Source organism: Protopterus annectens, chromosome 11.part0 (assembly GCF_019279795.1).
Source record: "Protopterus annectens isolate FY-2018-M chromosome 11.part0, PAN1.0, whole genome shotgun sequence".
NCBI lineage: Eukaryota > Metazoa > Chordata > Ceratodontiformes > Protopteridae > Protopterus > Protopterus annectens.
Genome location: NC_056745.1, coordinates 208261832 through 208274235, shown reverse-complemented (window position 1 = coordinate 208274235; position 12404 = coordinate 208261832). Strand labels below are relative to the sequence as shown.

General features: G+C 37.9%; 1 protein-coding gene across 2 annotated transcripts in view; it reads right to left on the bottom strand.

The window, feature by feature from the left end:
- Positions 1-12404, bottom strand: part of LOC122815270 (leukotriene A-4 hydrolase-like) — a 231259-nt gene that overhangs the window by 121297 nt on the left and 97558 nt on the right. For both annotated transcript variants that reach the window (XM_044087624.1, XM_044087625.1), the window contains 3 exons: positions 10458-10510; positions 2848-2920; positions 2536-2676 (listed from right to left, as the gene is read on the bottom strand). In XM_044087624.1, coding sequence (XP_043943559.1) covers positions 2536-2676; positions 2848-2920; positions 10458-10510 — 267 coding nt within the window. The remainder of the gene's footprint in view (positions 1-2535; positions 2677-2847; positions 2921-10457; positions 10511-12404) is intronic.

Sequence of the window (12404 nt, the reverse complement as noted above, 5' to 3'; positions counted from 1 at the left end):
AGAACTCACCCAGTCAGCTCTTACCTTCAGTGGGGAGTACTTAGAACTCACCCAGTCAGCTCTTACCTTCAGTGGGGAGTATCCTGAAATCACCTGGCCAGCTTTTACCTTCAGTGAGGAGAACCCAAAACTCACCCAGTCAGCTCTTAACCTCAGTTAGGATTATTCAGAATGGAGAGTGAATGGGCATGGATGCTAGGGGAAAGCCTGATGGTCAGCAGGCACAGTGGGAAAAAACAGCCAGAACATACAGCTGCTTGAAACATTTAAATATTTAAGGACTTACATCTTTGACTCAAGTAATTTGATAAGAAAATAGGATGAATACTATCCTGCTAAGAGATGCATATTAGCTGAGGGTTGCCAGGGAACAACAGTTTCAATATCTGCAGGCCTGTGATATTTGCAAAGCCAGTTAGAAGAGTAAGGTGGAGGCGGAGTATGCCTGCATTGGTGTGTATACATCTGAAACCTAGGAAGGATGTGTTAAGTGCAAGGAAACTTCTTAGCTCCCTGACTGAAGTCTGAACCTTTTGTAATCGATTTTTACAACTGTGATCATAAAAGGTCTCATCACTCAAAACTGAACAATTTTTCAAAAAGAAAAACACTAACAAAAAAATTGTTTACTGCCCCCATCCACACACACAAATGTTTTAAATCTATGTGATTCACAGAAAAGAGAAATCTCAGAGATACTCAAATCTCAGGTTTAAAAGCAGAATCCCAGAAATGTGCATTAGTGATTGCAAATCAGAGTGTTGAAAATTAGTATCTTGATTATAAGCCTGATTCCCAAAATTATTTCAGTTGTCCACAGAGTGATTTTGGATTCTTTGCCAAAGTCCATGTTGGTGGCCTAGGAGCAGTGGAAGGAGACTGCGGGAGTTTTGGTCTCTCCTTTGTGTAGGAATTTAGAGCTGGCCTACATGGGTGTATAGCTGGCAGTATATGCAGCCATTCTTCTATGTCTTGTGTCACATGATTTGGATTTACCCAGGAGTGTCTTCCATTTGCTAGAGGTGTGATCAAGATGAGATAGGCAATTGGTAGCATATTTTGGGAGCTTGTTTTTTTCAGAATTTTCTTTCTCTGTGACTGAGATACTGCATGATTTGGGGCAGACAGAATAGATTGGCACCTGGTTCTTCTCCTCCTATGGCCTAAGCAGTATAAACTGGATAATGTAGGAGGCATAATTGGTATTTTCATCTCGCTGAAGGCTACTTAAACTGAAACTCTAACTAAAAAGTAGAAAAATGAAAATTCACCAAATAGGAGTGATCTTTGTAGCATCTTAAAGATGATGTGTGAAACAGAAGTTTTAATGAGGAAAGGAATGTAAATAGGGAGGACCATCTTATTTTAAAATGATGATAGGGAGCTGACATTTGATATCAGATGAATTCTGTTGAAATGCTCAGTATACCAAGAGACTCCAAAGGGACCGTTGGCTGGGAAACTGACTTGAGGCACCCATCTCCTTTGGGATCCATTGCCTTCTCTCTCTCTCTCTCTCTCTCTCTCTCTCTCTCTCTCTCTCTCTGTCTCTCTGTCTCTCTGTCTCTCTCTCTCTCTCTCTCTCTCTCTCTCTCTCTCTCTCTCTCTCTCTCTCTCTCTCTCTCTCTCTCTCTGTCTCTCTCTCTCTCTCTCTCATTATCTTTTTCCCTTTTTCTTTCATACGTTTGCTACAAGTTTGGAAATGTGTGCTGCTGCCTATATCTATTAGTGTCGATAGATGCTTCATTATTAGGATTGTTCATTCAATCACTCTAATACTAACATTATCCCCTTCAGGGTCACATAACAGCTTGTCGTGACATTCGGAGTGCATAGGTCATATGTCAGAAAACTAATCCTGAATGAGATGCCAGGAAGGAGCTGTGCACTCATACACCTACACCATGCACACCTACAAGTAATTTACTAGAGTGCCATCTCACTTACAGCATGACATTCAGATGTCAGAAGAAGTAAAAGCCCCAGGGAAAAAAGATTGTTTGAACACAGGGGGGATATGTGTCCTGGCACTGAAGAAACCCCAGCTAGGAATTAAAACGGAGAACCAAGTATCCTTGTGCAGTAATGTTAACCACTATATCACTTAATTTTAAAGGCCTTACCCAAAAAATGTGAATTTATCAGGTTCCTGAATGTTATGTAGTTGTGTAAGTATATGTGTGCATTCTGTAATGGACATAGTGTCCTGTCCAGAACAGGTTTAATGACATGCTGCAATTAGCACCAGGAAAGACTCTGAAGTCCCAATGACCCTATGAAAGAATTAAGTGAGTTATTAAAAAATGAATGAATATATGAATATCTATTATGTGAGGAGGAAATGTAAAAATACATACAATTTTCTATTAAAAATATTTGGTTTTAAAAACATTTAAATATTTCTTGAAAGCAATCTATTTTGTTAAGTACAACATGCAGTGGGAAACACGATTATTAATTAGAGGATTTTTGCCTTCACAACAGTATGGCTTTCAGTTGGTTTGATTTACATCTTCTAGGTTTCATGCAGCTCACCAGTAACGTAGGAGTGACATATGTAAGGCAGGGATTTTCCATGCCTCCATATGGAAAGGAAGGCGGAAGGACCAGTAGATCATATTGTCCCCATACGTAAGGGCCTGCTAGATCCTCTGCTGTCTTCAGCATAGTCTCAGTCTGTAAAACAAATACGCATTTTATTAAGTAAGTTGCAATTAAGTTTACTTCTTAGCTTTGTTTAAGCATTAGCTAGTGTTACGTTTGTCAAAATTATCATTAGGATAAAATAATGCATCCAGAAGAAGATTAAGAAAACTTTTTGAAAGGTGTTCAGAACATACAACCAACCTCTGAAAATTCATATGCAGCTTTGTCTATGATCTCCTTCTCAGACCACACTCTACTCCGTGGACCAATCTGTCTGTGAAAAGAAAACTCAAGTTCAAACTCATGCTGAAGAAAACAGATTAGATTATGTGAAAAAAATGTCCAAGTTTTACAGATTAGAAAAATATTTAATTTGCATGCAATATTACCTAGTTTATATATTTCAGCACACCTCATTTAATAGTTGTCTAAACTTAAATTCGTATCCAAAATGACACTAATCTGGCATCTAGGATTTTCTTTTATTTCAATGAATTTTAGGTACCACCATCCTAGGGCCTTTACTTCTTTTAAAATGTTCCTTTCACAAGAATTAGATGCCCAAGAAGCATTTTATAACAAGTCATTTTTAAAGCTGCATATTATAATTAAATGCAACCTGTAAAGCAAATTTCATCTTGAGATTTATTTGTTTAGCATATTTTTTATTGACTATGAAAGCTTAGATATTTGTTCATTCAGTCATGTTGCTTATTTTCACTCATCTAAAGGCTCTACAGGGTCCATATGTTCCAGTGGATACTTGACTAATAAAGCTTACAGTGACACATTTTTTTTTATATCTCAGGTACTATGCTGTTTGATATGTTTTATAATATACAGTTCGCTTTAGCACAAGCAAACTGACAATATATATAGTCAAAAGACAACATTATTATCAGTATATTTGTCCATCATTTGTCTTTATCTTAATAATCTGGAATGAGTCAGCACTTTTATTACAGATTCCCAAATACATTACTATATCTAACATTTTGCATAATTAAATCCAACAAAACTTAATTCAGTTTAGTTATCCAAATTACTGGTATTACTACACTTATAAGCTACTTTTTCATTAACCATAATTGTCGTTTTTTTAAATCATGTGCATACAGGATAGTAATGGTACTGTGTAATATGTAGTTTGTTAAATAAAAATAAAAACATAGGGCCCACTACAAAACTTTGGGGATGCCTGTATCAACAGTCCACTGTAATACTCTGGAATCTGATAACTTAGGTTTAGGGTATGTAGTTTAACCCAGGATTCTTTAACTGCAAGCTTGTCTAATGATTCAGTGCTCGGAAATGAATGTAGATGCTCAGTTTATTTAGAACTTTGCCTACACTGATTAGTGTTAAGTGGATTGTTAGAGCTAAGGTAGGCCCAACGATCTGGATTTGACTCTCTAGACAGTCACAGAGAATGAGAATCTATAAGGGAGGAGGGCAGTGAGCCTGACTGAGATTATGAGAAATTTTTTAAATGAATCAGTGTGAGAGGATTGTTTAGGGTGTGTTGTTTATAGGATGGCGATGGTGTAATGTCTTCCAGTCTACAGTTAATTCAGCCAGGGCTGACTATGCCAACTATTGATGTACTAACAATTGTCAAATTAAATGCTAAGAAATCCAGTGTTGTTCTGCTTGGTAAGCACAGTTTTCCCACATCTTAACATATACATAGCATTTATTACAAATTGATATTGTCATCGGAGATGTGGGTACTTATGTTGACAAATCACTATTATTTGGCAATCATGTCTACACAACAGTTTGCAAATCCTTTAGTCAAAACAAACTAATTTCTAAATGCACCTCTTTTAGACCTAACAATGGCCCAGATCCACTGTACTCGTTCCTAATAAGGCTGATCATTAAAAATATTGCTGCTTTCACCTTGTCCTTTTCTAAACGTATTGCTTGATTTGAGAGGCCTCAGAGATTCTTAACTGAAAAGAATTCTGGTGTCAAGTCCATAAGTTACACGGCTAGACTGGCAGTCCTTTCCTTGCATTCTGTCTCCTACTGAATCCTTTGTGATGGCCTTTGCCTTGCTTTTTGAGCCATGAGAAACCCTGTCCTGGTTGAAATTGTGCACCTCAAACATGCATACTAAGGACCTCAAAAAATAAATTACAGGGATACATACCTAAATCAATGCATTACACAGCTATGGAACAAGCTCTCCCTACATATCAAATAATGCGGTACTCTGGCTGCTTTCAAAGTTAATATTGATAATTGGATGAGCAGTCATCAATTTTCCCTTGGGTTATGATGAGTAGCCCTTTTAGATAATGGGGTGAACACTACTGAATTACACAACAATTCATATGGCTTTTAATGGTCATACTGACTGCTTGCCTACTATCAACATATGAACCAGTGAAGTAAAATTACTCCTTGCTTCTGCATAAAACATGATTTACTCATGACTGGTGTCCAAGAGGGCAAATCCTAATTAGAAAAATGTTCCCAGTTTGTGTAAATCTGCATCGCTATGATCAGGACTAACTTTCATATACTATACACTGAGGTTATATTTTTATTTTAAAAAAATATTTCAGAGCTTTTTAAATAACTTTTCTTTACTTGCTTGGTATAACCACAGATTCCTGCCAGTAAGGATGCTCTTCAGATACAGAAACACCTTGCCTGTGCACATTCCTCAGCATGTTATGGCACACACTACAGTGAAACTATATAAATTAGTCAAACAAACTAATTTCTAAATGCACCTCTTTTAGACCTAACAATGGCCCAGATCCACTGTACTCGTTCCTAATAAGGCTGATCATTAAAAATATTGCTGCTTTCACCTTGTCCTTTTCTAAACGTATTGCTTGATTTGGGAGGCCTCAGATATTCTTAACTGAAACTAATTCTGGTGTCAAGTCCATAAGTTACACGGCTAGACTGGCAGTCCTTTCCTTGCATTCTGCATCCTACTGACTCCTTTGTGATGGTCTTTGCATTGCTTTTTGAGCCATGAGAGACCCTGTCCTGGTTGAAATTGTGCACTTCAAACACCCATACTAAGGACCTGAAAAAATAAATTACAGGGATACATACCTAACCCAATGCATTACACAGCTATGGAACAAGCTCTCCCTACATATCAAATAATGCAGTACTCTGGCCCCTTTCAAAGTTAATATTGATAATTGGATGAGCAGTCATCAATTTTCCCTTGGGTTATGACGAGTAGCCCTTTTAGACAATGGGGTAAACACTACTGAATTACATAACAATTCATATGGCTTTTAATGGTCATACTGACTGCTTGCCTACTATCAACATATGAACCTATGAAGTAAAATTACTCCTCGCTTCTGCATAAAACATGATTTACTCATGACTGGTATCCAAGAGGGCAAATCCTAATTGGAAAAATGTTCCCAGTTTGCGTAAATCTGCATCGCTATGATCAGGACTAACTTTCATATACTATACACTGAGGTTATATTTTTATTTTAAAAAAATATTTCAGAGCTTTTTAAATAACTTTTCTTTTCTTGCTTGGTATATCCAGATTCCTGCCAGTAATGATGCTCTTCAGATACAGAAACACCGTGCTTGTGCACATTCCTCAGCATGTTACGGCACACACTACAGTGAAATTATACATCTTCAGATACAGAAACACTGTGCCTGTGCACATTTGTCAGCATGTTACGGCACACACTACAGAGAAACTATATATCTTTAGATACAGAAACACCGTGCTTGTGCACATTCCTCAGCATGTTACGGCACACACTACAGAGAAACTATATATCTTTAGATACAGAAACACCGTGCTTGTGCACGTTCCACAACATGTTATGGCACACATTACAGTGAAACTATATATCTTCAGATACAGAAACACCATGCCTGTGCAGGTTCCGCAGCATGTTACAGCACACACTACAGTGAAACTATATACCTTCAGATACAGAAACACCATGCATGTGCACGTTCCTCAGCATGTTACGGCACACACTACAGTGTAACTATATATCTTCAGATACAGAAACACTGTTTCTGTATACATTCCTCAGAATGTTACAGCACACAGTACAGTGAAACTATATATGTTCAGATACAGAAACACCATGCATGTGCACGTTCCTCAGCATGTTACACTAGAGTGAAACTATATATCTTCAGATACAGAAACACCATGCATGTGCACGCTCCTCAGCATGTTACGGCACACACACTACAGTGAAACTATATATCTTCAGATACAGAAATAGCATGCCTGTGCAGGTTCCACAGCATGTTACAGCACGCACTACAGTGAAACTATATATCTTCAGATACATAAACACCATGCATGTGCATGTTTCTCAGCATGTTACGGCACACACTACAGTGTAACTACATATCTTCAGATACAGAAACACTGTGTCTGTATGCATTCCTCAGAATGTTACAGCACACACTACAATGAAACTATATATCTTCAGATACAGAAACACCATGCATGTGCACGTTCCTCAGCATGTTACAGCACACACTACAGTGAAACTATATATCTTCAGATACAGAAACACCATGCATGTGCACGTTCCTCAGCATGTTACAGCACACACTACAGTGAAACTATATATCTTCAGATACAGAAACACTGTGCCTGTGCACGTTCATCAGCATGTTACAGCACACACTAAAGTGAAACTATATATCTTCAGATACAGAAACACCGTGCTTGTGCAGGTTCCTCTGCATGTTACAGCACACACAACACTGAAACTATATATCTTCAAATAGAGAAACACCATGCATGTGCACATTCCTCAGCATGTTACAGCACACACACTACAGTGAAATGATATATTTCATCTCCCTAATGTTGTAGCATTAAACAATTGAATTTGACAGTGTTTAATATTTTAAAGCCTAAAAAGTGTGTTTAAAGATATTAACTTCACATATCTTTGGTCTAGAAGCTAAAGTAATTTTTTTATTAAACTCACAAAGTTGTCACTAGTAACTTAATGGTAACACATTTACTGATTTAGCCAAGTGTTGAATGAAACTTTGCTTGGCTGTAATTGTAGTTTACCTCCTCTCAATGTTATGCCAACAAATTGGCATATTTAATGACAGTTTTAGAAGCAGTGTATAATAAATATATTATCTCTTCTGAAGAAGTTAAGATAAAAAGAAGGATTATCTTAAGGTGTGCGCTAATCTACCATAAATCAAAGCTACCAGCAGTTTGCCACTTTGCCCATTTGTTCTCTCCTGATTGCTGGCGGGTAGACTAGCTGTACAGGACAATAGAGGCATGAGAACTTTTCAGCACTGAGTGGCTCATCAGTCATCAGCCTTTCTGGGTGTTTAAGCTAAGCTTACACTTTGATTTCTAAAGAACAAATTGACAGTGTAAATATGTTCTCATCCTGACAGTATCATCAGATGGAAGATGATCTGATCCTGACAGTGTCATCAGCAGAAACATTATCTAATCCTTACAGTGTCATCAGCAGGAACAAGTTCTCCTCCTGCCTGTGTCATCAGCAGAAATATGATCTCATCCTGCCTGTGTCATCAGCAGGAACATGATTTCATCCTACCAGTGTCATCAACAGGAACAAGTGCTCCGCCTGCCTGTGTCATCAGCAGAAACATGATCTCATCCTGACAGAGTCATCAGCAGAACACGATCTGATCCTGACAGTGTCATCAGCAGGAACATGATCTCATCCTGACAGTCATCAGCAGGAACACCATCTGATCCTGACAGTGTCATTAGCAGGAACAAGTGCTCCTCCTGCCTGTGTCATCAGCAGAACACAATCTGATCCTGACAGTGTCATCAGCAGGAACATGATCTCATCCTGACAGAGTCATCAGCAGGAACACGATCTGATCCTGGCAGTGTCATCAGCAGGAACATGATCTCATCCTGATAGAGTCATCAACAGGAACATGATCTCATTCTGACAGAGTCATCAGCAGGAACACGATCTGATCCTGACAGTGTCATCAGCAGGAACATTATCTAATCCTTACAGTGTCATCAGCAGGAACACGTGCTCCTCCTGCCTGTGTCATCAGTAGGAACAAGTGCTCCTCCTGCCTGTGTCATAAGCAGAAACACGATCTCATCCCGACAGTGTCATCAGCAGGAACATGATCTCATCCTCACAGTGTCATCAGCAGGAACATGATCTGATCCTGACAGTGTCATCAGCAGGAACATGATCTCATCCTGACAGAGTCATCAGCAGGAACACGATCTCATCCTAACAGTGTCATCAACAGGAACATAAGCTTATTTCTCTCAACCTTCTTGCTCATCTGTGGATGCCAGTTCCTATCATTGCTGCAGCTTCCAGAAGGCACTGCCAAGTTATACAACCAACCACAACTAGTGCACCAGTCCTTCAGCAGATCACTGCACCCTTCTGCTCTCAAAGGAGATGTCAGAGTATCAGTAACTCATTCCTCAAGCACTGACTGGAATAATACAGCACCTGGGACAGGAAAAGAGCCTTTTGTAACAGACAGTGCAGATATATGCCCTGCCTCACTGGCCTAGCCCTGAAATCTTTCCATAGAGGTCAGCATTTAGTTTTATTTTATAGTTACAAGCACTTAAAGAGGCCAAAATAATTGAGATTATTACTGGCACATGACAAAATGTATATGATATCGTTAGATGGCAGAGAGAAGACATTTAAAGAATATGATCTAAAACTACAGAGTTGTTTACTCATGAGGGAAAATATAAGGTTCTGCATCAGAGAATGTGAAGTGATACTTAAAACTGGTGTCGATTTTTGGTGTGAGCTGTAAGAAGCCTTAAAGTAAGAACAACTGGAGAAACACACTCTCATCAGAGGGAGACTATAGGAACTGAAAAACAGCAGTTAAGTGCAGTATCTTAGGTATGTTCACTGAAGATGAAGTTCCTGCAGTGAGATACATAGATAGCTGCACTCTTATGCAAACATCTTATGCAAACATCCTACATTATTGCAAGGACTGAGTCTCCCTTCACTTTATATACATTCCAGTTCACAAATACAGGAAGCAAAGCTAACTTATGGGGTTCTGAAAGATGAATCGACAAAGACTGAGTTTTGTCTGCTGTATTATTTGTGCCAATTGCTTATTAGAACATGTATACCTCTCAACCTCTTACAGTGAGAATTCTGATCAAAGCCAAAAATAATGGGCGAGTCAAAGGGCCAAAATCAAGGACAGATTTTAAATACTGTTCTTATAAATGTAGAAAGTTGATAGAACAACAGATTTTGCATTAGCATGCATTTTTCTGAAGGATATGAAGCTTGAAACTCAAATGTCTTTCATTATATAGTTACTTCACTCCTCTCTGACTTGTCAGAAAACCCCAAATTTTATGAGGAACAGTTGAAAAATATAATCAAAAATCCGGACATTCTGTGAAATTCTGGGCTGTTAATTTTCTCATACTGTATGAGAATGCTAGTTGCATTTAAATATATCATGCTTCAGCTCTAGATAAGCTGCGAGATTTTTTCTGCCATTGTCATATTTCCAGTGTAACAGGGTAGTTAGATAGTTAACCTTTTATCAGGAACTAGTCTGCAGTATATAACTGATTGTTAGCAGCTCCGTATAACAAAGATGTGACATGTGTTCTCTATAATGTTTCCGCAGATTACCTGACTCCATGTTTCATACAGCTGAGTATTTTATACCACTGACAGTTCATTTTTGTTTTGGTTACAAGATTTATTTTAGACAAAGATGAATAATGTCTGCATAGCAGGAGTGAATAAAATATTAGCAATTATTTTACTTTCAGGTGGTATTTCACTTACCTCCACTCTAATGCCCCAACAACCACCGCAATAAGGTAGCTTGGCATGGGTACCTGCAAAATAAAGTTCATTATAAACATTCCTAGATGTAAAGTATAATATAACTTATATAATGTTCCAGGATTATTTGGTTTGTGTAACTTTGAAAAAAACTACAGTGAATCTTAAACTCTGTATGAACAGTGCAAAGTACACATATCCTTTGTTGCACTGCATGGCTTCCACTTGTCATCATCAAAGTCTTGTAAATGATATCCTATAAATAATGCAAATATTAAGAAGAAATAAAGGAACAAATTCTGAGTCAGGTTAATTACATGTGCAGTTATAAATTGCACACTTTTGTCTGTGATTATGTGTCAGCCCATCCTGAATGTTAGTGGTGGGACAACAATGGGAACTAAATGAGAAATTTAAAACAGAAGGAAAGGGCGCTCTGTGCAGCTAAAGTAATAGTTTATGTAAGTTGGTGTTTATAGAATAAAAATGTTATACCTTGTCGTACAACAGGCTGATACATCAGTCCAATATTTATATGTCTGCAAATTATGCACTTAGTGTAGTGGTTAAAGAATAATAACACATAGCAACACAGCCATGTTTGTGAATATGTTTCTTATAAAACACTATATCATTTGGTGAGCAGTCAGATGCGCATCTGTTGGCATCATGAGATGACTTCATAGCTGTTTCATTTACCATGTAGAAGAGACATACGGGTCTTTACTCTACACTTATGAGGGATGTAGTGGGCCACAGGATGTCTATAAAGAGAGAAATGTGTTTACAAGAAGATTATGAAGTTCAACGCTTTGGCTTGAAGAAGAAGCAGTTGAAAAAGTGCTGAAATATTGAAAGATTTGGAGTGACATGTTCGACTTTCTCTGCAAAGATGGCTGACTCTGTTTCATGAATCCCAGGCAACTATTATGGAGTTAATGCAGATAAAACAACTCTTTCAGATTTTTGGAGGGATGGAAATATGTTCTCCTTATATGAAGTGAGCAGTTTTCTCGTCGTGATGGGCCCTTTCTTGCAGGAAGAAATGCTCTCCCCAACTTTGCTAAACTTTTAAAATATTTTACTATGAAAGTTGATCTTTGTGAAATCTGGTGAATGTTGTACCCCTTGATGAAGAACTTTATTTACATAGCCCCTTCTAGTTTAGTGGCAAGTAAGACTGCATTTTGGCTGATCAGTGCTCACTTGTTACATAGTGTGGTTAGGACTGACATCCTTCTGACATCTACATCATGCCATAACTTGTACAGTTGGAGTTGTCATATTTAAGATGTAACTCCCCCCAATTGTTGGTGTGATCCATTACTTTTGAAAGATGAAATATGGTACAAAGAATGGGATGGCTTGCTAGTTTTGGGAATACTGCAATTTTTGGGAAGTGTCATCATTAATTTAGTGACAATTTTTAAAACAAAATTAAAGATATTCTTACATGGCTCAAGAGGGAGGAGAAGAATCAGGGGATGGGTCCTTTCAAGATGTCATAGGATATTATTTCAGCAGTAAATGAAGTATATATGGAGGAATATTTTTTACAGAATAGGCACTTTTAGGTAAACTTGTGGACCTTAAGCAGAAACCCAAGGACATTCAATTGGCGGAGATGCATGACAGATTTGAGAAGATTCATATTTTTTCCTGGGCTGCAGGGATCTCTTCCCCTAAACTCATTGCTTCAAACTAAAGTTAAGGAAGAAGGAGTTTTGCATTTTTTCCCTCTGTTTTGAGAAAGGGAAACTGTATAATATGCTAGGGGATATCAAAAACTTTATACAGAAGGTCTACCAGACATTATACCAGTCTCAGAACCAGACACATCAGCACTTATTCAGCCCTTGAACATTCTACAAGTCTCTTCTAAAGTCCCATATCAGTTCAGTAAGTTTATACGGATATTAGAGACTATGAAAATCATTAGTTCTATGT